At 50.7% G+C, this 25,861-nt stretch overlaps 7 protein-coding genes across 7 annotated transcripts; 3 read left to right on the top strand and 4 right to left on the bottom strand.

Moving 5' to 3' along the window:
* Window positions 1-1,280: 1,280 nt before the first annotated feature.
* NEUTE1DRAFT_121962 (uncharacterized protein) lies at window positions 1,281-2,822 on the bottom strand (the record flags this gene model as incomplete). Its single annotated transcript, XM_009852366.1, has 3 exons — window positions 1,281-1,628; window positions 1,688-2,542; window positions 2,603-2,822. 3 exons carry the CDS (start codon window positions 2,820-2,822, stop codon window positions 1,483-1,485), a joined length of 1,221 nt encoding a protein of 406 aa, XP_009850668.1.
* A 1,905-nt stretch (window positions 2,823-4,727) lies between these two features.
* NEUTE1DRAFT_121961 (uncharacterized protein) lies at window positions 4,728-6,266 on the bottom strand (the record flags this gene model as incomplete). The annotated part of the gene is made up of 1 exon (XM_009852365.1): window positions 4,728-6,266. One exon carries the CDS (start codon window positions 6,264-6,266, stop codon window positions 4,728-4,730), a length of 1,539 nt encoding a protein of 512 aa, XP_009850667.1.
* Window positions 6,267-9,358: 3,092 nt separating this feature from the next.
* NEUTE1DRAFT_43193 (uncharacterized protein) lies at window positions 9,359-10,369 on the bottom strand (the record flags this gene model as incomplete). The annotated part of the gene is made up of 2 exons (XM_009852042.1): window positions 9,359-10,012; window positions 10,076-10,369. The coding sequence occupies 2 exons, from the start codon at window positions 10,367-10,369 to the stop codon at window positions 9,359-9,361; spliced, it is 948 nt and encodes a 315-aa protein (XP_009850344.1).
* Window positions 10,370-11,798: 1,429 nt separating this feature from the next.
* NEUTE1DRAFT_116862 (uncharacterized protein) lies at window positions 11,799-12,611 on the top strand (the record flags this gene model as incomplete). Its single annotated transcript, XM_009852364.1, has 1 exon — window positions 11,799-12,611. One exon carries the CDS (start codon window positions 11,901-11,903, stop codon window positions 12,096-12,098), a length of 198 nt encoding a protein of 65 aa, XP_009850666.1.
* Window positions 12,612-12,730: 119 nt separating this feature from the next.
* NEUTE1DRAFT_121959 (uncharacterized protein) lies at window positions 12,731-15,625 on the bottom strand (the record flags this gene model as incomplete). The annotated part of the gene is made up of 3 exons (XM_009852363.1): window positions 12,731-12,869; window positions 12,926-15,029; window positions 15,138-15,625. The coding sequence occupies 3 exons, from the start codon at window positions 15,319-15,321 to the stop codon at window positions 12,731-12,733; spliced, it is 2,427 nt and encodes an 808-aa protein (XP_009850665.1).
* An 823-nt stretch (window positions 15,626-16,448) lies between these two features.
* On the top strand, window positions 16,449-17,021 carry NEUTE1DRAFT_42553 (uncharacterized protein; the record flags this gene model as incomplete). Its single annotated transcript, XM_009852014.1, has 2 exons — window positions 16,449-16,555; window positions 16,928-17,021. The coding sequence occupies 2 exons, from the start codon at window positions 16,449-16,451 to the stop codon at window positions 17,019-17,021; spliced, it is 201 nt and encodes a 66-aa protein (XP_009850316.1).
* A 2,552-nt stretch (window positions 17,022-19,573) lies between these two features.
* NEUTE1DRAFT_137375 (uncharacterized protein) lies at window positions 19,574-19,915 on the top strand (the record flags this gene model as incomplete). Its single annotated transcript, XM_009852362.1, has 1 exon — window positions 19,574-19,915. The coding sequence occupies one exon, from the start codon at window positions 19,574-19,576 to the stop codon at window positions 19,913-19,915; it is 342 nt and encodes a 113-aa protein (XP_009850664.1).
* Between the last annotated feature and the right edge of the window lie 5,946 nt (window positions 19,916-25,861).

Here is a 25,861-nt window from a genome sequence, read left to right as displayed (position 1 = left end):
AAAAAAAAGTGCTGCTGTGAAAACTGCCAGCATCCCCCATCAATGCCCGGGGGGGGGGGGTCTTCGCATCGACGGGTCCAAACCTTGGTGACCGTTGGTTATCATCCATGAGCATTACAGTGGAGAAAAAGAGACCCACGAGACTAAGTATTGGTCCAGGTTGGTGATGTTCGGTTGCCCAGCATCGAAGGTTACCTTGCTTGACCTTGATGTTGGTGTTGGTGATTAGAAGGGAGACCGGCCCACTCGATACTACCTGATGTCCATTCCTCGCCGCTTGAGGCAAGTAAGTGGAGACTGGTCGGACAGGAGTTGGGACTTGAGGTTTGATAGTAGTCATCCAAGTGGTTAGTTAGCTCCTGTAAAGCTTTTCTTTTTGAGGTTCACCGGAAATTCTTGGGGGTTCGTTTATATTAACGGTTTTAATCGCGAGGATGTTGCTGGATAAAGTCTACTTACTGGTGGTGTTGAAAAGACGTTGACCAGTACGTTACAATACGGTGATATCAAGAGATACACCGCCCTTGTGCATGACCGTTTTGTAACAAAGCGTAATCGCCGACACCAGCGATAGACCAGAATAGAACGTCGACACTCCGCGAAAGCAAACACTTCCGTCCATTTCCAAACCTTCAGTCATCTCTCACTTTACGTTTCATCACTCCTTACAACCCTTAGAAGTGAGAAGGTGAAAACATTCTCGTCACTGCCCAAACCACTAAGAACTAGAGTGATACCTTCCCCCAACCCATACCGCATCCAGTACGGAGAGTACCTGATGCTTGAATTTAGATACATAGCTTCATTAACCTTGCCCCTTGTTCACCAAAGCCCGATTAGCTCAGCTGGTTAGAGCGTCGTACTAATATCTTCTCCGAGATATCAAGTCCATGCGAAGGTCAACAGTTCAATCCTGTTATTGGGCATACTTTTTGTCCTTTTTGCCTCTGATCATCGACCCTTCATTGCCGAATGACTGCTGTTCTGTTTTGTTCCTTTTTATATTCACCGTGCTATTATTTTCGCATCTTTGATTGCGGAATGGGAAAGAAAAAGTCAATCATTAAGGAAGAGTTTGGTGGTGAGCGACTTGGTTCGGACACCTTTTTTTTGTCTGTCAAGTGTGGAAGGTACACACCAGCCAAGACTCTATGACAGCAACATCAAGCGAAGTTGGATTGGTCACTGGTTTTGACTCTTCCGTATGTGGAATGCTCCAACTGCCATTTAGAGCGCGAGAATATTACAACCAGGGAACATCACGAAAAGAAGGTCTTCAATCAATATGGTCATGGAATAATCGGAGTACCCGACATTGCGTGGACTGACAAATCAACCCATGCTGTCCATCAGGGACTGTTCTACCAAAGCTTCCCAAGAATATTTTGGCCATCATTACGTCGTAACACTGCAGACAAAAGAAAAGGATATCGTACGCAGTCAAGAAGAAAAGAACAATGTAGTAAGGAAGCATCATGCAGCTTAGTGCTTGTGCAACTTGTCCTTGATCTTCTGCTTCAAGCTGGTCTTGTCCTTATGTCCGTCCTGGTCATGTTCAAGGGCTTCGGTGTTACCAACGAGGGAGCCATTAGCGTCATCCCTGTGGATTCCCTTTGACTCGAGAATGCCTGATGAAAACATTGTCAGTCACTCGGTTGGAAACGCTAAATTCAGGAAAGTCACTTACGATCAGCGTCGATACCAGCTCCAGGTGCCGCCGCATCAAAGTCGCCGCCATCTGCCTGAAAGCCAGTAGCATGGTGGATAGGGTGTGACTCCGGCTTGGCCTGCTCCTCCTTGGGGGCGCCGTTCTGGGGGTCCTTGACACCTCCGTCCTCGACCTTGCCAGCAACTCCGCCATGCTGCTGGGCAACTTCTCCTAGAGACTTGGGGCCAGAGCCAAGGCCCTTGTTGGGGTTCTCGTCGGCGTCCAAGCCACCATCACGGTCATCGACGTTCTCCCTCGCGTTTACATGAGTGGGGTGCGTAGAAGGATCATTCGGGGAACGAATGTCGTTCTGGGCCTGAGTACTGTCGCCAGGGTGAAGAGACGAATCCTGGGTAGCGGCTGGGTTGACCTTGGGTACGTGGTGCTTGGAGGAGCTCTGATCCTGGAAGGTAGTGGACTGCTCGGCCGGAATGTTCCTGTGGGACGAGAAGGTATCGTTCAGGGGCTCGGGAGCGGCAGCCGTGTGGGTGGTAGTCGTGGGAAACGAAGGGTTGCTGTCAAGGGCCTTGATATCGGTGGTCTTGGGCACGGCGACGTTGTAGTGAGAGTCAATCTTGGGAGTAATGCTATCGGGGCCCTGGAACGCGTTGGTCTTGGGGTTGACAGTAGAGTGCTCAGGGATGTTGTAGTGGTTGTCAATCCTAGAGTTGACGGTTGGTGGGCTGTGGTCCTTCTCCGCCTCTGGTACCTTGACCAGATTCGCTGGCTTGGGCTCAGTTCCGTCCTTCTTCACAGGACCAGCAGCGTCCTGGGTGACGGTACGATCGGTGACCATCTTCTCGCCGACAGCCACTCCGGTACTTTGGTTGGGTTCTAGAACACAACCGTGTCAGGATCAAGTCAAGAGTAAACCATGTCTCAAGACGCACTCACCCATGTTACCAGCGTCGTAGGGCTCCCCCTTGGAGACGTCGCCCGTCTTGCCTGAGATAGGCTCCTCATGGGACTGGTCAGTTCCATAAACGGCGTCCACAGCTGCCTTGGAGGCCTGAGCGGCGAGGTTAGAAGCCTCAACGGCGAGGTTGGAAGCTTCAACGGCAACGTTGCTAGCAGTGGTGGCAGCAGAGCTGGCGACCTTGTTGATGGTCTCCATGATGGGCTAAGGTGAGTATCAAGGATTGGCGTTGTGCTTTCTTTTTGTTTTTCTTTTTCTCGTGGAAAGTAAACAGATGGGTATCTCGAGAATTGGTATCAGGTGTAAAGATCTTTGGTAGTTGAGAACAGAATAGACGTGGTAGACGGAAGGGAAAGAAGTGAAATTGTTTGCTATTTTATTCTTGTTCAGAGTGGGGGTACACGACGGACCCTTTCGATTACAAGGCTGGCCTCTTACCTCATTGCTTCACGAGGCCGCTGACGTCTTTGTTGCAGACTTGATTTGGATTCTGGGAAGGAGGGGCCCGCCCCGGGTTGTCATCCGAGGAGGCCTGGCCAAGCAAACGCGCCTTCCATCGTCTGAGCTTGTCCATAAAACATCCCAACCCCCCAGCCTTGGACGGACCTGACGGAACGGAATCTCCACACCCTCTGGGTTGTTCGGGGGACATTATGGCCACTGATCGTCGCCGCCGAGAGGTTCAACCGACAGCTTGTACGCATTTGTACATCTCAGGGTCCCTTCCTGAGCAAAGTACACTACCAGCCGGCCATAGATTGGCCGTAGTACATAGCACACATCCCAAGTTTCCCTTTCTCCATCCCATCTCCAACTCTCCAGTCGCTGTCACTGTTTCGTTTTCTGGTGTCGGTCACAAGCGTTGTTCCTTTTCGTATAATACGCCATCGTGCATAATTTATCAGACCATATTTGACTGCTGTTTTAATACTTTTACACGAGCAAGCAGATCTTCAATTGTGTTAGTTGAATTGAATCGATAGGTTCAAACAAAGACAAGAAGAAGTTGCCGTGGTGGGGGAAGAGCTAGCTGATGACGCCAGTTTCAGCCCACCTTTCTCCAACGAACTATCAAACGTACAATTACGTCACAGAAGCTCCCCTCCACGTGCTGTGCGTGGTGTACTTGTAAGCCATCAGGGCAGTACCTAGCGCAGTAAGTGCGGGGCTTTCTCCATTACAGCAGGCGCGGTTATGCGCGGGACTCCCTCCTCACTTTCTTCAGTTTCTTCAACCTCTTAGAGCCGCGCTGTCAGGTTTTTCAGTTGTACTTCAGTTCTCTCAAGCTTCGTTCCTTCATTGCCAGTTATCCTTGGCTTCGTGTGGCTTGCATTCACCATGTCTTTTTTGTTGGCGAACTGGAGGGATTCCGAGCAGCCCCACGTCAACCACTCATCAAATGGAAGGTCCACACCGGGCAGCCACTGAACTCCATTTCACTGTGTTGCAGTGTTCCGTCAAGTTGCACTCCATTTCGGGCGCTACCCATGCCTCGCCCCCCACACCCGCTGTGCGGGCCCTGACGAGAGCGAAACCCACCTGTAAGGCCGGGCCGGGCCTCCATTGACCAAACTCCTGTCCCGTTTGCTTGCACAGGTACAACACCAGCCAATGCTTGCTTCAAACAAAAGCGTTGCACAAGGATTCAATTCAGGACAAGGCGACTTCTACCCGACTGTGGAATGCTATCATCATCATCGAGAAATCTGGCTGCGACAAATGTTGTGAAAAGAGTCCGGCATCTTCTGTAAATCCCGCGGGAGGTGAATGACACTGCTCCTGATGGCCTGCCTGAGTGCCATTTGATGGCTTTGTTTACTTGCCCCTTTTCTTGCCTCCGGATTTTCACTTTTACCGTCATCCAGCTTTGTCTTCTTGCTCCACTGCCCGTCATCAAAATAAGCTTAATTTGACAATTCGTATCTAGTAAACAAAGAAAAGAGAGCTAACATTAATCGTTATGTGTATGTACAAGAAGAACTGCAAGAATAACATTATATCAGGAACGACAGACGCCCAAAGCAAAATGAAACCACAAAAGCCACACCTCATCCTCTCGCTCAACCGATACCTAGTCCTCCTCAACAACCCTTCTGGTCCTCTTCACAACCTCCATCCCGCTGCATCTACACCTGCCCTCACTCTCCTCCACCTCGTCCGCACCACCGGTACTGTAGCGTTCACCGCACTACCGGTAGCATTCGCCGCACTCCCTGCGCTCGCCATTCTACCCGCCGCCGCAAAGTCCACTTTCCCACCACCCACCGCCACAATGAACACCTTTGGATCCCCCGCTGCCACCGTTCCAGCGACGTTTTCCTTCTCCGTTCTTGACACATCGTCATACGGGAACGCATACCCCTTTCCTTTCGGGCTATTCTGGTGCACCACTCTGCTGTAGTGATTCGTGGTATTGTTGCTCTTGTAAAACGTGCTGATTTCCTCGCCAGCCGGTTGGTTCGTGTTGATCAGCAACGTACTTCTGTTCAAGGCTGCCGCCAGACGCGCCCCGACATTTCCTCGGAACGCCTGGATGTCGAGCTCGGCTTCGGTCGCGTTCACCGGTAACGGTGGAAAGGCGAACGGACCCGTGGAACAAGAGAAGATATCGGCCGCCGACGGCTGATCAAATGTAATCGTCTCGCTGTTGTTCGATCGGAACGTCAACAGACCCGTCCCCGGGTCCACTCTCCCCTTAACCACCCCCCATTTGTTCTGCGTATCCACCATCAAATCCTCCTTTGCATACTTCTCCCAAACTTGCTTCACGTAGCTGTCATAATACCCGCTGAACAAGCTCTCCTTTCTCGCTTCAGCCATCACCACCGCCGAATTGGGACTCATCACCCTCGTTACCTGCCCATCACTCTTCCTTCTCACCACCAGCTTCTCCCAATCCCCTCCGGCCTGCTTCAGTTCATCGACCACCTTGTTCAAGCCGGTTTGATACCCCATCCCTTCAACCTCTTGGTTATCTTCCGCCTTCCCCGTAGTCCTGATGACGCCGAGAGAGGCAGGACACTTCCCGACCAAATCCACCATCGAGACATTGGCAAACAGCTGGAACTCATTAAAGGTAAACTCGACAAACCCCCACTCCTTTTCGTAGTTCACATCTTTGTCGTTGGTGACACTCGGTTCCACCAACGCCAGGCCCGCTCCTTTTCCATCTTGCGGCACTCCGTCCACCGGGTTCAAAAAGAACTCCAGCTGCGAATCAACCGAGTACCAGATCCTCGCTCCCGCCAGGCGCGGAATGGTTACAGTGCGAGGAGACGAAGAACCGGGGGCGTTGAGCGGGATGGCGATATCGGAAGGGGGGATGGGGGTCAGGGTTTTGTTCACGGAGGCATACGTGTAAGCGGCGTTGCCGCTGGCGGAGAGGACGAAGAGGCCACCGTCCAGGGTTTGGCCGGTGATGTAGGCGTACACGGTGGAGGAAGGGGTGTTGTTCTCGAGCGAGATGGTGAGGGTCTCGGGGGTTGTTTGGTTGGTTTTGGCGGAGGAGAGGGTGCTGTTTTGGAAGGAGACGGTGAGAGGCTGAGGCATGGTGTCGGGGGTTATGGGCGCGCCGATGGGAGCGGTAAGTTGACCGGTGTTGAAATATGGGTAGCCGGGTGGTTGAGTTCGTTGTGGAAACATGGAGAGAATTGCCGTTATGGCCGAGTTGATGAGTTGTTGTTTCATAGTGGACTTGGTGATAGATAAATGAATGGAAAACAAGCCGTAAGGACAGATGGGGCTGCTTGTATGAAAGAGATGAGAAGGGGGTATCAGGTGGGATGGTAAAATGACAGGTAGGTATGCCTCTTAATATCTTTCTTTAGTTGAAAATGCTACCCATTCCGCAGAAAAGTGAAGCATGATTCTCTCAACTGACTGAGATCAAGGCGCCTGTCCAGATGTGAAAGCCCACTTTATATCCTGTTTGTACTACTTTTCCATATTCCAGTCAAAGACAGATAGATGCAATGACAAAATCGTGATCCACGGTACGATCCGAGGAGGGTTAAGAAACCAAGAGAAGAAAAAAAATCCCGAACACCTGCCCTCAACTGGTGATGCGCCCACAAGATCATCGTCTTTTCACATCACTGATATTCAGGCCCCTGGACTTGGCAAGGTTGAAACTTGAAAGCTTCTCAAATCTCCTTCTATCCAATCCTTTGACAAAAAACATGGCCAGATAGTCCCCCACCACCTTTTCGGATGTGTAGGTAGCCAACCTCTGACTTCCAACTGTTAACGTCACTAATTCGCAACTAAGTATAGTCGCGCCTATCCCCTTTGGTAGTATCACTATCTCTGTTTCTATTGCTACTACTTCTACCACTGCTATTGTCTATTGTTGATGGGACCGTTGCTACGTTGCTTAACAGCTTCCTCATCATCTATACTATGGCGCTTTCGCTCCTTGTTGATCTGTTGATCCTCAGGTACATCGTATACCTGCTTTCTTCTTCCTTGCACATCAAAGGCCTTAGCTTGAAGATTCTGAACCAGTTTACATCATGCGGATTTTTGGTAATGCGTCTTGTGGTGTAAGACATATGATGGCTTATACATTTGAAGATGGCGCACACCCAAAAAAAAAGTGGGGAGGGGGGGATATTTTGTCCAAGCAGGCATGGATGGATCTCGCCCCTTCTTCGAAACCTCCGAAAGAACATCAGACCCTAACTTGTTGTGTTGTACCTGCCTTAGCATTTATTGTTCCGGTCCGGCTGAGACAGATTGGGAACTTAAGCAAGGCACCAACCAACCAACCCTCCCAGTCGCCAATCCTCTCCCAGATGGAAGGATTCCCGAGCGGATGGCTGGTGACTGACCCAGCCCTTAATTTTCTATACCTAATCTTTTCCCCCGCTGACATGGACATTGACCGATCGCCTGGGCTGTCAGATCCAGCAGCACGTCGTCGGTCCGTCTGCAGGTCATCCAGTCATCCGGAGCCCGATATCGATGAAACAGATGATCAAAGGCGGTCACATATGCAATTGTTGCAACGGGATCGATGAATTGGGGTTAGCGTCATGAGAGTCGTTATGCGGCTTGGCGCGACCGGAGCGCAGGCCCGCAACGGTCGATATGTATACATATATATACACCACGTTTTTTTGGTTGTGTTGGCATGATGCAAAGACCTCTCGCTTGTCAAGTCAAAAGGCATGTAGGGTTTTATACTTGATACTACCTACCGGGCCTTGATCAATCATTGACGGATGCGAGGAAACAGCCAAAAATATTAGCCCAACAAAAGCACATCCAGCGGAAGAGGCATTTCGGTAATTCTCTCCCGATTGAATTTTGCACACAAACAGGTAAACATGACACAAGCAAAAAAAAACCAAACGAGGGCTTCGATCGTAGGTAGGTTTGCCATGGAACTCGGTCACTCGGTTCCTTGGAAACAACCCAGTCAGTAACAGCGTTTGGGAGGGGGTTATCTGTATGTATGTCTTGCTTTACCGTGTGAGGCTGACCTTGGCGCAGGTTGAAATCAAATCCTGTGAGAAGTCAATGTATGACTTCAGTTGTGTTCTGTCGAAGACTTCCTCGCGGAGGGAACTAGCGGAACCAAGGACTGAAAGTGTCAACCACCGACCTTCCACTTATCAAGTCTGTTAGTCCTCTCCCACTGCATCCTATCCCACTTACCTACCTACTATCATTGTTGAACCACATTAACCCGTTCCGTTATAGACATGCGTGTATACTTGAAAGTTCCTCTCCTCAGATCCCAAGATGGGTATTTGGGGTAGCTAGGTACCTATCATCACCACAACCAAGTATCTCGACAAAAAGACTGGATGTAACCTCTATCCGACTAACAATCACTCAACCGCCTTTGCAAGCAAGACGTTGACATTCTTTATGCCCATCTACTGCATAGTACACCTCTGCAGGTATGTACACTACTTTGTTAGCGCGGTGACATTGCAATTGGCGATAACTTTATTTTCCTCCCCGCAGAAGATGATCGGTATGCCCGCCACCAGCTAGTCGAAATCTGTGAGGTGGCGGTACCACGCTAACAAAGTAGATTCCAGCAGAAGTGTACACTACACTACCGATGCGGCGGCTTCAAACGGCGCAGCTAGCCAGCCAAGAACGCCAAAAGTCCGGGGAAATCTGACATTGTAGGTAATTGGGTAGGACGACGCTTTGGGGGGAAAAAAATCTCCGAAAGTAAGCGCCACACCCACACCTCACTTGCACTACACAGAAGTCTGGGGTAAAGTATGTGAAGATGACCGGATTTTGCAAGTATGCAGGTTTAAATGGAGGGTGGTATTCTGTCATCACGCTACCCTTCAACTACAAACTAACGAGTTGGAGTATTGCACCCTCAGTCCCTCACTGCTTCCTGGGGAAGTGGAGATGACCAAACATTCACACGTGGCTTCGATAGCGTGTTGAACCCCTCCTGCGTCGTTGATGTGTGAGCTGTGCTGGGTAACGTGGATGTGACCTTGACTTTGCGAAGATGGGATTTTCTTCATACACCCCTTTCTTTGATCATACACAGGCGGATGACCTTTTCGTGTCTCTGATATCGCAGGTATCCAGACTGTGATCAAACATCTATGCAGGTGTTGAGCGAGTCAATTGAGCCACATCTGGACTCACATATAAACAGTCAGATACTGGCACTCTTGTACTCTTTCCCTGTCACATGAGTAGGTTGGTATGCTCTCTTTGCCACAGGATTGAAAAGTAATCACTGGTTCTCATCAGAAGCCCCCTACCAAGCCAATCATCAGCAAACCAACAACAATCATTATCCAGCGCGACATTGCCTCAAGGGTTCTAGCACCACTAGTGATTTCATAGACAGTCTGATTCTTGGACATGTCCGAATAATCACTAAAGAACCAGTCCTTTGCAGTCTGGTTCTCCCTGGTCACAACAGGAATTTTGCACACCGAGGTCTCCGCCTTCGCATTCTTGCATCGACCGTCCCAGTCCTGCGCTCTCTTGGGGTCAGTCGAGTTGAAGTAAGCCTTGATGTAGCGGATGACGAGAGGTGCCTCCTCCTTCGGGGGCCCGCCAGACCACTTGGGGTTTCCGTTGCTCCAATGTGACAGAATCAGGTGGCCATGTGAATTAGGACTCGGAACATTGGAGCCGTTCATCTTGGCGAGCAGGACTCTGTCAGCATAAAAGAGAATCTCGCTGGGGCTGTAATCAATACGGTATTCATGGAAATCGGCCGTGGGGTCGAAGGGCAGGTTTGCCTGCATGAAGTTGTCGGTTTGCGAGGCGTCGTAGCCATGCGCGGCGGCGGCTCGGGATTGCAGAACGAGATTGACCGGGTAAGCCTTTTTGCTGTGGTCGAAGTCCTTGGACAGAAATTCCATGTCGATCTCCTGGGTATCGTTGAAGTACTGCGGGGCAAGATATGTTAGCGGAGTCCCAAGGAAGAATCACAGACGAGGACTGATCCTAACCCAGAAGAATGCCGCACAGGTACCAGGGATAGTCGTCAACTTCATCGAAGCCCGAAAAGTGCCATAGGAGAGATCCAATCTGGCAGTATCAACCTCAGCCACAGGCACCATGCCGTCAATCAGGTCCTGTCTGACAATGAGCTGTAGGCCGTCAGAGGCCCTGTTCCCAATGTTGTCCACATATTCCACGTCATCCTTGATGTAAAACATCTCGCCATATTCTCCTCGAGCCTTGGCCTTGGTCACGTTGAACTCCTGGCGCAGCCAGTCAGTATTGGTGGAAATATCGGGCATGCGGGCAAAGTTCGTCTCAATAAGATCGGTGAAGACATTCTGATAAATGCCGTCGAGGTTATCACTTTGATAGCCACATTCGCAGTCGGCAAGGACTTGTCCTGACAAGGCCAAGGCAATGACTAGAAGGCAAAGAGAGTAGAATAGTGAGAAGAGGCGCTTGGTAAAGTGACCAGGGCCAGCACTATCGTGCTCCGGCCCGTTGCCAGTCATATCCAATAGCATCATGGCGGAGTTGAGACAGGTTCATGGGACGCAGGGTTCGTGGTTTTTTTTTTGTTGAATGGGAAGTGAGGAAATGGGTCTCCGAGTCCCGAAGCGCGCGTCGGCCGTGAAACAGAAGAACTCTGTGATGTGAGGTACACACCGAGTGAATCGCGTCGCTCCTTGCTGCGTGTCTTGAAGCCCAAGCCGGAGTCTACTCAGACGGTTGTCAGAAATTCAGCCGTTACACGACCGAAGAACGAGGAGGAGGTAGCGGTAATGCACGATATGTAAGAATGGAGTTTGGTTTATGAAGGCGATTCCAGTGCTTAGTCCATTTGTTGATGAGCCGTTGATAGCTCATCTGGGATGAAACTGACTCTGGCGATGGAGTGAAAGATAGAACAAAGTGAAGGCAAGGCAAGGGCTGGGCAGACGGGTTAACCATACCTGTGCGCGGTGAACGAGCGAAACTTCCTCGACTGTGAAGATGTATGTCGGAAGGAAATGAGCTGAGACTGAGTGACTGAAAAGAGACAAGGGCGGGGGGATCAAAGACTTCGTGTACAAAAAAGGAAAGAAGCTGAAGCAATATCGGCAACAAACAGACGGGTACCTGCTTCAACACAGGCTTTCTTTCCCACCATCTGACCTTCTCCCCTCATCCCGTTACGTGCGTTCCTTCCCTTTCAAGCGCGACCCGAGAGTTTGACGTTGAGATCCAGCTGCAAAGGACCGTGACGCGTTCTTTCACACCAGGTAGAGAGAGGTACGTACTTGAGCTTCGTCTTTTTGATCCCAAAGATTATACCGCGTTCAAGCGCGTTCAGCCGTCTTTGAGAGAACCTTGATGGCTTAAGTGACGTCTGCCTCTGGAAAGTATTTGCTATTCCCTGTAGAATATTCATAAGGCAAATGAGAAAGAACTCAATTGGAGCTAAGCTCACAAAGCAGTGGATGTCAGTCGGAGCACTACTTGAGTGGCGTTTCCGGCCTTCAGAAAATGTACTCATGCATTTCTGAGACATGCTGGCGATAGCGAGTATAAGTAAGAAAAAGAAGAAAAAAACAAATAGAAAAATGATTTGTGGCTACATGCATGAACTTCCGTAACACTACTTACTTACCTTATTGAATTAATATGGAGAAAATCGAGACCACTTCAACGAACCCACCAAGTCTACATTGTATACGCAATTCACGACCTTGAGGTAGAAGTGAGGATAGAGAGATTTGACATTTTTATGCCGATTCGGAATTAACTATCAGTCTTGTGAGGAGATTTGCTATATTTCTTGAACAAACTTTTGAGTTCAGCTCGCTAACTATGCGCCAAACCAAAGCTCATTCATTCCCAACGAAAACGATCAAAGAAACAGGAAAAGACCAAGAACAAAACCCAACTAGTCCGTTCGCTCCTACAGTCCACCTGTTCTGCCTAGAAACAGCGTCCCTAGTCCTGATATCTAGTACAGAGGAGGGTAATAAGAAAAGAAATAAGGAAAACTTGATACTGGAATGTTAAGGCAGAAAACAGAACGTGTAAAGACTCGGCAAGTAAAACAGACAACGACAACAAAGCCAAGAACTGTAGTAGAACAAAGGTATCAGAAGCTGAAAAAAATAAATCGAGTAGGAGATGTATGTCTGCCGCCGCACACAACAGCGGCAAAGACGTGAAAGGGTTATTATAAAGCGGTAAGGGCGCCGTAGCTAACGAGACAAGGTGAGAAGGAAAAAAATTTCCCACATGGGACCAGCAACCGTGTTGGTGTTGCGGATTATTAGAGGCTTGCGCCAGCGTTTGTGCGCGATTTGATCCTCCTTCCTGCCGTTCGGGACCAATGCGAAACCGGATTACCAAACTTGTCCCTCCATCACTGCCCAATACCACGACCATGCAGACGCGAAATGCCACAGCTACCCCAGAAGAATTATCAAGGAAACCCTTCAGACCCCCACCCCCTCGCGCCGATGAACCCTGAAGCCATTGAAAAACAAAGATTGGAAAGTCCCTCTCGAGTGGGGAAGAAGCGACAATGAAATGCTGAAAGCAAAGAAACCGAACAATGACGAGAACCCAAAACCGCTCGAAAAAGGTATATGCCGAAACCCCACCCTCACAAACCATAAATAAGATCGTCAACTTCGTCACAACTAATACACGCTGTCCTCATCGGCCCCTTGAGATGTCATCGAAGGGGTCGTGACACTGGGGGATGCTTCAATGTCATCCACGTAGCCGATGAGGGCTTGCTCATGGAGGCGGAAGGAGTCAGCCATAACACGGGTGATGCTGCAAAATCACGTTAGCCGAAAATAGTCAAATGGCTGTTCACGGGAATCACTTACCCCCAAACAACGACCTCACCAAGCATTGAGGCCCAGAGTCTCGCGACAACAGCGCCAAGGTGGCCGTCAATCTTTTCCTGAAGCCCCCTCGCAAACAGCTCTCGCACACGCTTGTACATGACCTGCTCCTCTTCCGTCGCCTGCTCCTCGTCATGTTCCAGACGATAGAGCCAGAGGCTGAGAATGATCATGAGGTCCATGCCACCCAATGGGTGCTCAATACTCCAGTTTGTGGGCGAGGTACGAGCCACCCAGCGGACACCAGTATCGACCGCAGTCTCAATGCAGTCATAGCAAACCTGAATGACCTTGATCATCTCACCTGAGCGTCTTACCCGATCCCGGGCATTTGACATGGCAGCGGCGACCTCGTAGGAGTCATGGTACCGGAGGGCCTCCTGAACCGTCTTCAAGTCCACCTCCAAGCGAGCACGCGCATTGCGATACATGGCCTTGGCGTTAAAAATCAAGGGATGACCCGTTTGGGGCGTGTGCAGGGGGGCCGCTACTGTCTCGTGCTCGCAGAACTCTAGAGATTTCTCCCACGTCTCAAGGGCGAGTCTGAGCTTGTACTCGGTCACCACATCCTGCAAAGCCTCGGGACTCCTCTTATGATACCAAACTTCCAAGAAGAGCGCATTGATCATAACACGCGTTCCAAAAGCGCTGTACGTGAGCGTCTCGCCCTGGAAGAGGTTATCATGGGCCACCATAAATGTCGGAGCGGGAGACGCTTCGAGATGCTTTTGCCAGGCCACCTCATCAGCAACCTTGACGTTCCAAAGGAATTCGGTAGCTGGGAGCTGCAGGTCTTCGAACTCGTTGAAGTTGATGGCCGGAGTGTGGTTGAATGTGAGGGTGAGAAGACCGAAGAAGATGTATACCGCATAGTACGTACGCCTGCAACCTTCATCCTCAACCCACTCGGCGCGTGTTGGGGGGCGTCCTTCACGAGCCTCTTGGCGAAGCTTGAGCTCATACCTGTTGCCAGCAACCATGTTGGCGAGAAGGCTCTTGATTGAGCAAGCCCATTCCAATCCCTTGGGATCACCACTCCAGCTGGCAAAAATCATGTTGAGAAGAGAGCTCTGCATGGTCCAGAGCGGGCACTTGCGCGAGCTGAAATTCTCCTTATGCTGAAGAAATTGGTTCACCAAGATCTTCGAACCGATATGAAGCATGTACGCATTCTCTTGATCAAAAGCATACAAGGCTCCGATCGATAGTAGGGCGAGAAGGAGCGGTGGTGAGACTCGGGTAGGCTCGAACGAAGCTGGGTGAAGGAATGGTAGATGATGATGGAACAAGCCGAAGTATGTCGCGAGGTATCGGTTAATCGACGGTAAGCTGGGGACGCGGAATCCTTCTGGGAGGGCATGCTCGGCATCGTGGGCGCGGATGTTGTCCAGAATCATGTTCCTCTCCTCATCGCTGTTGATCTGAGGAGGGGGAGGCTTCTGGCCGGCGTGAGCCTGAGTGGCATCCAAAGGAGTATGGGTGCGGTGCGGCAGAAATGGCGACTGGGGAGTGGGAGTGCCGTTCACCGAAGCCGGGAGCGACGAAAGGGGGAGCCCGTTGATGTGTTGGCCGCCCATGGGGGCCATATGGTTGGGATGAGACGTATCGAAGGATCCGGGACCCGAGATGACCGAGTGCGCTTTCGAGTTGTGAGAGATGAAGCTGTCCCACTGGGGAAGACCAAGCGCACCGTTGGTGAAGGGTACCGAGGGCTCAATAGTCGGGGTGCTGGTTTGCGAAAAGGACATGGTCCCGTTGCCATCGTAAGGTGCGCCATTTGCTCGCGCCTGGGAGGTGGCTTTATGTTGAAGGTCAGCAACGAGCATCGCAGCGGTTTCCACATCAAATATACCGTCACTACTGGCTTCTAACTGCTCAAGAGCTGAAGTGTCGATGTCCATGGGAGTCTTGGCAGGCCCGGTGGCAGGGCGAGGAGCCGCCTTGGGACCACCGCGACGCTTCCCGTCGCTGTGAAGAGGTATGCCGCCATCTTTAGCGTGGACTGTGCGGTCGTGTCGGAGAAGGAGATCACGTCGTACGAATGTGCTTCTGCACTTGAGACACTTGAATGGTCGCTCCTTGGTGTCTGCAAGTGTATGTTAGCGCGACTATTTGGGGGGGAAAAAAAAATGAACGACAAAGTGCTTCGAAAGCGAAGAGACGAGTGATGGAGAGGAGAGGAAAGGAAGCGTACGTGAACGTTCGTGGCGGCTGCGGTGTTCGCTCCTGCTGAAGGCCCTCGCACAAAACTGGCACTTGTATTTTCTCTCTGGCTGTGTAGCGCCTGGCGCCTTTCGTGGTGTTGATGCTGATGTTGGTGCTGGTGTGGTCGTTGCAGGCGCCGTCGTAGGCGCGACAGCCACGCTTGCGCCTGGCATTTTGGATGTGGGGGATGTCGGTTCTGGTGGTGAAGCTGCCTCGCTACCTCTTGCGGATGACTCGAACTGCTACAACGGGATCGACGTGGACGGCGATAATTAGGTGTGGTGGTCGGAAGTCCAGTTGATCCTCACAGAACGATAGTTGAGATCGCCTGACTCCTTCGCTCGCGGGCGCTCCCGTAGGACTTAAAGTGTGTCGACGTGACTCTGTGTCGTGAAGCTGCTCATTGGTGATATGATCATGGAAGAAGAAACCGTGGCGGATGGTGAGGGAAGCCCCTGCCAATTGAATTGCAGAGGGGTCGTCTTGCCGTGGGAAGCAAAGACTGTTCGGCGGATGCGGTTGTGGAATGCCGACCTTTTGTCGTGGTGGCTGGCGTGGGTGGTGGTGATGGGGATGGGGATGGATGCGGGAGGGAAAGCTGGAGGGGTTTTGGAAAATGAGAAGAGGGGGAACGGGGTAGAAAAGATGGTTTGCGCAGAGAGGGGGGACAGTTCCACGCGCAGTTCCCACGCCCGTTTCCCGTTGCCTGCACTCCGGCTGTACTGCACTGGGGCTGCGAGTGCCAGTGAGGTGGACGGAGGTGTGCCAGCCAAAACTGAAGTGCAGTGTGCCAGTGCCAGCACCGTGTGTAAACCAGCGAGCCTAGACCGTGTGGGGGGTGGCCCTCTCAAGGGAACGACCTGGACTGGAAGTGGAAGTCGTAGAGGTAAGTACCAGCCAGGTGCCCTGCAATTAGGTAGGTAGGTCACCCTCGACAGGCCTCCCTCAGATGTCGTACCTTACCAGTGTGCAGTCACCGCGTTTTAGCACCCAGAACCCCCCCTCGATCCGACGACGCCCGCTACGAAACCGCAGATGCCAAACATTCGCAAATTTTTGCAGACTCTCGATTTGGCCTAGCTCGCCTGATCGAGGGGTGCCGAAAGGTACAGGGTACGGCAGGCTTGTCTCCCACGTCCTCCCTTCCGATGAGCAGCCTACAAATAAATGGGCCGGATTCCCTGGCTTTTAATTCCAGTGGTTGGGACGGGACTGGATTACCTACCTCTCTAGGTACCTAAACATAACACTTTCCATCCGGTCTTGCAAGTCGCAAGTGAAAATCGAGGCACTCGACATCATGGCTTTGCCGGGAGCAAAAGATGTTCGAGGTGAAAGCCAGCAATGCTGGGACACCTGTTTTCGCGGGCTGCCCACCTTGCCCACTTGCCCACCTTTTCCAGAGCGGTGAGTCTCGCAAACTGAGGTGCGTCACAAGTCTGAGATGAGAAGGGCCATTTCCCTTTCTTTTTTGTGTGTCTGTTGCGCGCTCCCAGCAAAAAGGCGCCGGCTGTGACTGGACAGCTGTTGGCCGGTCATGTCTCGAGTACCTCGCCAAGGTGGGGCGGGTTTGACATGTCGACCAGAAAAGGGGAAGGAAGGCCGGGATGCAAGGCGCGGGGCAGGGGCGTCTCATCGATAGGCCCAAATGTTTCTTCTGGCGCAGCTTTCGCCGACGGCTCAGCGCTATTCCACTCTGCAGGTACCTGGCCAGCTAACGTGTCGAAGCGTGTTGCTTCGTGTTGCGAGACCCGTCATCAAATTTCTTTGACCACACAGTGCATCCAGAAACCAGTTGGCCAGATACAGATCTGCCCTCCCAAGCCCCTCCCCGAGCAATCTCATGGATCCTCGTCATCCCCGCCGCCGCTGAGATGTCCGTCGTTATTTGAAGCAGCAGTCATGCTGCCATGCTTCCATGGTGCGGTGCGTGTTGCCGGAGTATGTAATGTCGAATTGGGACATGCTTGAAGCCCGGGCACTTGAGGTTGGAGCTGCCGCAGCTTCAGTCAATTCCACTCGCCCTGGCCATTCATACAATCCAGGTACATTATGCAGCTTCCCCCTCCATCCAGGGCAAAAGTTACGTTCGGCCAGAGCGGAAGTCATGCGGGCGCGCGACACCGGCGCGGAAAAGTTGATTGTCAGCGACGGCACGGTGGAAGACAGACTGGAACGCAAACTTGGATTGCGACACCTCACCACCGGATTTACGTTACATACAAGTACACAGAGATAGGCGAATTTCCACATTGCATATTTCAGCAGATCAACTTGGAACCCGAAATGCTCGCATGAATCTTCTTCTCCCACTGACACCCGCCTGACCCGGGTCTCTCAACTTGGGCCCTGGCTCTGGGCTGGGCCCCGCAATCCTATCTGTGGTTCGTGGTTGATGATGAGTTGTCTGGCGCGCTGCAGTCACTGACCGCCATATCGTGATTAGGTACCTATGCCAGGACGTGTGCCCGGGCGTAACGGGCATGCCTCTGTTGTCTTTGTGACGAGCAGGGTAGAGGGGCGGAGGGCTTGGGTTACAGAAGCCATTGAAGATGCTAGAAATCAGTGGGTCGGGGCTGTTGTTCCATCGCTGTAGTGTCCCAAGCCCAGCCGGAGCATTTTGTTGTCGAGGGAATCCGAGTTCCATGTGTTGGCATTAAGTCGTCCCCAGGGCACCGCAAAGCATCAATGACGGGGGCTATGTCGTTGGATGTCGATAGTCGACAATTGAATTCGCGGGGCTGCTGCACCACCCACACTGTAACAGAGTTGGAGAAAGCGTCTAAGGCGCGTGTACCTACCGCGGAACAGCATCATGTTCCATGCCGCTCCTCGACATGTCCAGTCTCGACCGACGTCGCTTTCCGGGCATCTTTTCTCTATCAGGACGTCGGTTTTTCGAGACGAGGAACCAGACATCATGAGACAACTTCTAGACGAACGACTAGCAAGCTGGGAGCTGTCGTACCCAGGTACATCGAGGTCGCAACACGTTTTCAAAAGTTAGCAACCAAGATAACCCCGGTTGACCTGCATGACGGATGCTGCTGCAATGCCCGTCGTTCCATTGTTGCACTGTCAGTACAATCTCCAAAAGTGAGGCTGGGACCGAAGCAATGAGGAATCCCAACGTTCTTATCCAATTGCTGGGTCTCCGTGCCACATCTCGGACCCCACGACGTGCTCTTCAGCCACTGGCAGGACTGGCTATCGATCGATTCAGTGTGATATCTCGTGATCACAGCTCTCGAGACTCGGAGGTAATTTACTTTGGGCTCTGAAGTTCTATGTCATGCATACCGGCGAGCAGGCAAAGCTTCATGTTACCGAACAGCTCCACACTTCTGTTCAAGAATGTACATCGGCTGTGCTCTCTGGGGCTGTCAAGGCTCGCTTTATTGTGCCCCTCAACTTCAGTTCTGGACCTCGAGCTTTCTCGCCGTGAAGGAGGGGTCTACAAACCATCACACCAAAGGTGGCCCATGACGGCTGGTGGGATGGCGGGGGCGACAAATCCCAAGGACAGACTCCAATTCCGAGTGGATGTCATTGTAATTGAGGGGTTCGAGGGGTAGGTTTCCCGCCGGGCAGCGGTGCCCCTCGGCTCGTCTCAGCTCATGTCTTGTCATCGGGTGTTCACCTTGTCACCAGTCTTGCCAGTCAGCCAGCCGGGGCCTTGTCCTTCCCGGCTTGACCTTGAGCGGGCGGTGTTTACCGACGGATTCCCCGCTACTTGTAGCAATTATTGTGGGTTACCGCAATGGTTGACAGTGGCACATGACCGACCTTCCTCGGAACCACTTTGTGCGAGATGCTGCGATGGCTGACTCGATGCGACGTCAATCATTGACAACAGGGCCGGCCCATATCGCAACAACGGCGAAAACGCTCATGCTTGCCTGAAGAAACAGAAACAACAGAGGGGTTGTACGGTCGTTGCTTTAGCTCCACTAGGAGTACTATGACCCGCGTGTCTTCGCCGTTTATCTGCCCCGCGTTTTTTTTCCATCTCACAACGCGCTGGAACAACATATTTGCACTGCGCGAGGGGTCAAAAAAAACACCACGAACTACTTCACTGCAATGATGCTGATGTTCCAACATGCGGATACAAAGACAGTGTTCCAAGATCCTCACAAGCACTGTACACTGCATTACCTAACCCCCAGCCAACGAATCGGACACTCCTGGAAATCCGGACCTGGGAATGAAAAGAAATAAGGAAGATGGCCGACAATTTCAGCTCACGGCACATCACACTCCAGCGACCAACCTCAGCAGCCATCCTGCTGTTTTTTACTCGAATATTGCCAATCACAAAGGCGTGCGAATGGTGTATACGGAGTTCCTTGTTGAAAGTTAAGTCACACAAATGATTATGACTTCAGGGCTCTGGATTAGTGTACCAAAGAAACGAGAAATCACATGGGCATTCCCATTCGTATGGACATCGACGATCCATCACCGCGCTGTACGGTTCCACAAGAATTCCGTGTTTGCCATCAAAACAACGAACACGGAGAGGGAGGTATCGTGGAAGCCGGCGGCGACCAGGGCAAAAGCGACGTCTGTGGATTCGCTCTTACCTTCCAAGCGGCAGATCCGACCAAGTGGCGGCTTGGCGGCTTGGCGGCCTGGCCAACGAAATCCCAGCAAATCCGGGGAACATCGCGTTATCGCTCCCACTTGGTGTACCGCAATCTCGCTGGCCACACTGTACAGCACGAGACTGACCTTTCAACTTGGAAGACCAAGATGGGTTCATGAGAGGGGCTCACGAGGGGCAAGAGGGGCAAGAGGGGTAGAAGGGGCAAGAGGTGTCACTCTCACGTCAAAGAAACCATCATGTTTACGTTCATGGAAGACCACGAAGCAAAAACATCAACAGCCAGCCAGCCAGATGAAGAGTCGGTGATGGCTGCACCGCAAGTTGTTAGAGGTATACAAATTATCCCACTCTGACTGTGTTGACGTGGGCCGCGGAACGAGAAGGATTGGGCAAGAAGGAAGTTTTCGAGATTAGCACAAGGCATCGCAACCGACGGCTCCGAAAAGGGCATCTCCTTTGGGATATTTGCGCCCATATGCTGCCTCGAACTCCGGGATTGCTGCAGAAATTGGCACCGGCTTTGGTTGCCGTCCATCGTTGCATTTTCCTTTCCTCCCATTTTACCGCTTCCAGTGTACTGTGTAAGTTCGCTCACTCATCGCCAGCAATGTGGAACTTAAATCCGGCCTTCAAGCCGGCGTCTTTGGTGGGTTGCACTCACACGCTGGCGGGCGGACCGCGTCTGGCACAATTGCTACCTGCTTTCGTTCTCCAATCTTCCCAGATTGACATTGGACCAGCGGCCACCGCAACGACGGCCGACGACAGCACACAACAGCACACGACACAAGACGACGACAGTTGAGAGTGACTTCGAGGAGGGGTACCTGATCTGCCACTAGAATACGGGATAGAGCGCCATGGATGCAACCTCCCCAGCTTCTTCGAAGAATCTTCCATCGGTCCACTAATAAGGTTCCCGAAGACCAAAAGCGCAAGCGCAACATTCCCGTCCAGATGAATGGAGAGGCTGGTGTGCAGTATCGAAACGCGTTCTCGGAAACCAGTGGGCAGAATGCTGCCAGTCCTGTCGACGGGCCAACCATGGCCGCGCGCCAATCGGAGGACCATCTTGACTGCGTGGTACTTCCACTCATCTACACTACACAGTGGTGGATAGCGAATCGCGATTTGCAGTGTCTTGGCCTTCTCTTTCGCAAGCCTGTCTCACGCACAATTCTCGGGCAACATGCTGTTGTTGGTGTCTGCCGTTCTGCCTCGGTCACTCGGTCGGCTAATAGGATTTCGTTAGGCGTTTCCTCATGACGAGCAGTTTATGCTCTTGCTCTTCCCAGCAATCATTAATTTCTTCATGCCATGCCATACACTTGGAGATTGAACACCCAGGCATGGTTGGTAAACCAGATCAAACGGTCTATGCCATTGGTTTAAAGGTAGGCTCGCCGTCGTACTATTTTGGGAATTGATTTTGGTCAATCGTTTGTCAAACACGCCCATTTCCCATGCGCCAGAGGTGATATTACAGCAGTCTTTTCGACAAAATCTTTCCCTCCCAAGTTCAGCAGCCATCGCCATTTTTCGAATGTCAACAGCACATGCAAGAGAGACTAGAGAGAAAACAGTGCAGCGATATGACCAGCAATAACCCACCAGCTCGCTGCTCGCTTCATCTTCCGTTCGCGAACACAAGCCCCACCACCACCCGCACGAGTTCCGGTGTCAGACCGCAGACGGACACTTCCCCCCACTGAAGAGGAAACCTCAGCCCGCTGGAAATGGGCACCGTGAGCCAATCCTCGTGTCTTTTCAAGTGGGGAGGCCGCGGGTGGTTTCCGGGGAGCTCAGAGAACGAATGGGTTCAAAGATATTGGGATCCGCTAGCTTGGAATCGTTTTCCCACCACGAGAGATCCCTGCTTACTGGGTTTGAGCTAAAGCACGTTAGGGTAACTTCGAAAAAAGGGGCCCCTGGACGTCGATTGGCTTGTCATAAATTCCTTATGAGCTTGGCACCAGGAACAGAGAACACAGGTTTCGTTGTTTCGTTTGTTCGGGTATCTTTTTCATCTTGCTCTCTTCAAGATGCATTTCATGTTCAGTTTACAACAGGTGCATTTCCAAAACATGGATGAATATTGTGATGAGCACAAGACACTCTGCAGCAACACTACCAAAAGTCATGAAACCCCTATTACATGCTTTGATATTGTGCAGTGTGTTGCATGTCTGTCAGTCTTACATATTTCTACACGCTCGCATCACAGTAACCCCGTCATTTTACATTTACATTATCGTCAACTTTCTGCTATAAAATGTCATGCCATGCTTGCCATCCCACCATTCCATCAAGGGTCCCTCAATTTTTTTTGTCCTCCATGTGTCTTCTCCTCATCATCTCGTTGTCCACATCATCCTGCTTTTACGTACTGCTTCGGGGTATGTAAGTTTCGAAAAACCCACGGTATCTATACCCCGTACGTATGTACCTGCCACCCGTTTCAAGAAACATCGTCATCTCCGTTTACCCCTCCCCTCCCCTTCGGGCTCCCCCTCCATCATACCATCTGGCCCGCCCTTTTTTTACTTCCCCTGACCCGGCCCGCCGGTCGTGACTCGGTAATTGCCCGGACGGTGCGGGACGGGATCCACGTTGCAAAAAAAATAACAAAAAAAGAGTGCTCCGTTCGTAGGGCTCGAAACGCCAACGTGATTGGCACTGTTCAAGTGCAGTGCAGTGGCTTCCACCGCTTTTCCTTTTTTTCTTCTTTTTTGTTGTTCCGTGCATTCCTACACTACATAGGTACATACCCCTTGTCGAACACGACACTCTGGTGTCTCGTTAACCATCGGTCTGATCTTTTGCTGTTCTGGAAACCCACTGGTCTGCTCAATGGGGTTCGTCATCTTTTTTTGTAGCTTTGGTCAACAAACGCGGGAAGAGAACATACATACATACATACATGGGTGATCGAACGATTCAGGGTGGACCTGTGGACAGGCTGGGTCGACGAGCCGGTGGATGAACGGATGGAGAGATCGACAACTGAAGTGACAAGGTGGAGATCTTCGGTGAACCGTTTTCTCCTTGTAGGGTTGTTTACGAGCGAGGATTGCAGTTCTGCAGTATTCTTGACGTTTTTACCAACTTTTCTTCTGTCGTGCTTTGTTTCTTTCGTTAGTCGAATTTTGCTCGTTATTTTTGTTCATTGTTAAGTGGCCATGGCGAATTACTGATCAGCCCAGCCTTTGAAGAAGGCTTCATAGATCATTAAGTATAAGGAGCTGAGTAGTAAAAGAAGAAAAGAGAGCAAAGATCACATTGAAATTTGGATACGCTCTTCATTAGGATTTTCGAAAGGTACATTTTGCTCAGTGAGCAGCAAGTGTCCCTTTACAATCTCCCAATTCAGACCTCGTGGACCTATAATAGTTCGAAAACTCTATACAGTCATCCAAGGAAGCAGCAGGCCCGACAAAGCAGATTGGAGCATAGGTAATGAGATCGATCTCGCCGGGGATATTCCACGCTCCTTACTAATAGTCAGCTACCTAAGTACCTTGTTCTCCATACCTTCTCGAAAGAATCTTGGTTCCTAAGCAAGACATGGACTAGGTTAGTTAGTTGACAGCGTTGATGTTTTTGCCGTGGGGTCAGTCTTGTGGCATTGTCATGCCGGTGTTGGTGGGCGCGGAATGGGGGCTTCTGTCCCAAAATGGCGGTTGGAGGGTACGCAAGAAGGAGCAATGGTGGGCGAGTGCGAAAGAGCGAGCAGTCAGTCCAACTGTTCTCGGTCGTTCCTGCCCTTCCGCTTCCTCTTACTCTACAGATACCTAGGTAGATGGCAAGAGATACAGACCTTGCTCCGCCTGGAAGATTACTACTGATTCGATTTGGACGCAACATATGAAATCAAAGCCGTCAGCCTGGTATCTTCTTGCCATCAAACAGTCAATTTAGCTGTAGGTACCATGGATAGTATCATGGCGAGATTCCCAACCTTCGCCAGCGAGACTATGAGTGACCATGTATGGTACAATTCATCTGCTACGCTGTAAAGAACATGATCAAAAGTGTGGCTTTATATAAACAATAATATGCATCAATTTAGGCGGCGAGTGCTTTACATTTTAACTGACTCTAAGAATCTCTGGCTGTCATTTTAAGATAAAGGGTTGAAGGAGACCATAAGTTCATCAGAACAGCTCAAGACTGGATCAGTGCTATTGACTGTTCGAAAAACCCCCTCTAGTAAGAAAGCCAGGCAGGCAAGGCGTGGCATAAACCTGACCTTGTAGAGACTTGCAGACAGAGAAAGAACACAACTCACTAGACCCTTATAAATGACTGTCTCATACCAGTTACCAGTGATACTCAACTAGTCTAGTCTATGCAGCATGGAAAGACGTAGACTCTGAATAGGTGTTGGGTACTTAGGTATGAATGGGCTGAACACACCATTGAAGGACAACGGTACTATCCTGTCCTGTCCTGTCCTGTCTCTGATCTCGCTCTCAACTGACACTTTCCAAAAGACAAGTGCCACCCAGGGCAGTAATCTATAATTTATCGCATCTAGAAACATCTCCCGTGTGCTCATCAGTTAGATACCCATTACGAGGCGAGTTGGCCCCAGGAATGTTTAGTATTTTGTCTGAAGCGTTCCTCGTCTCCTGCTATATCTTCCTTAGCTACCGCGAAAGTTCAAGCACGATGTCGATGGACAACTTGATAAAGAGAGGCAGAACGTAACCGTAGGGGCTGGGTTCAACAACAACAACGCATTTGACTAGTACTCTGCTTTACAAGTACGTACCTAAACTGTGCACGCATCGTCCAACCCTTTTTAGTTTTCTATCTTTCTTTTCTTTATTGTACGAACTTGAAGTGTCAAAAACTCGTTGAATGTCATGTTCAAGACGCCGCCGTACTTTCATATTGTTTGCAGTACCGTAGGGAGAAACCCCCATTGTTCTTCTACGCGTATGAGACACACGAGGAATTCTTTTAACTTTACCGGTTCGTTCTACGAGAGTTCTGTCATTGTCTACAGTAGGGCTCCATCGTAACAATGTTTTTACGTCGTTTCCACCCTTGCCCTATTGCATGATGGTTTTTTCTACTTTTTTCTTGTTTTTTTTTAAAAATATTTTAAAAAAAACCAAATTTTTATTTTTTATTTTTTATTTATTTCTCACATTGTTCAACATCCTCCTCGGTTATGTCTAGGACACTTCGTCAACTTGTCTCCACACCTCCAGAGGTACCGTAGACAACAAAGCGTGGGAAACAAGTTACTTAGAAATAAGATACCCAGCGCGTCAAGCCTTGACCATGAAGCTGACTGGTTCCAACCAAGATCTTCTCGCCGTGCTCATTGCACGTTTCCCGCACATCAAAAGAGGCCTCACTTGTGTTACAAGGAAACCTCGTCACACCAACCCCATTAACTTTTCCCTATTGCTTTCTTTTTTATTTTTTTTTCCTTCCAGAAAGTACTTGACTCTTTGAATCTGCATGGGCTTTGGATTCTACATACCCTCAGGTAGGTAGTACAGAGCCCCTTGCTTCCTTCCACTTGCCTCCCTGTCCTTCCTCAGCCTCAGCCTCAATGAGCTCATTTCTCTATATACACCGTGTCACCCGACAATTTTCTTACGATCCTTACCGTGTCGTTTGTCTGAAACATCGACAATGATGATTGTGTAAGGTACCTGCCTAGAGCCAGACGTATCTGAAAGGCTGGAATTACGATGGGATTATATTGTTTTTTTTTTTTTTTACCGGTTTGAGTGAAGTAACCGGCTTATTCGCCCGCCCGTTCGCGCAAAAGTAAAAGTGTGTGAATGCTCTAGTGTTCGTAGCCGCAGGGGCCGTTTGGCGAGGGAATGAACGGCCTTTGAGCGGGAATGATTGTTGAGTAGAAATGGTATTTGGGTGAGTTACGAGGTATCGGACTTCGAGTGACGCTTCGCTTGTGGTACTGATTGACGGCTTAGATGGAAACTCGTCAGATAGGGTCACTATGATATCGGTGTCGCCTTTCTTCATAGTTCCTCCGGAGGTCTAGGCTTATAAGGCTTCTCGTCCAGGAGTATCGTTTCAGATGCTGAATAGTTTTGGACCAAGGACGGCTCTTTCTTTTT

Source organism: Neurospora tetrasperma (assembly GCF_000213175.1).
Source record: "Neurospora tetrasperma FGSC 2508 unplaced genomic scaffold NEUTE1scaffold_3, whole genome shotgun sequence".
Classification (NCBI taxonomy): domain Eukaryota; kingdom Fungi; phylum Ascomycota; class Sordariomycetes; order Sordariales; family Sordariaceae; genus Neurospora; species Neurospora tetrasperma.
The sequence above is the reverse complement of the archived record's forward strand: the minus strand, read 5'-3'. Positions and strand labels throughout refer to the sequence as shown.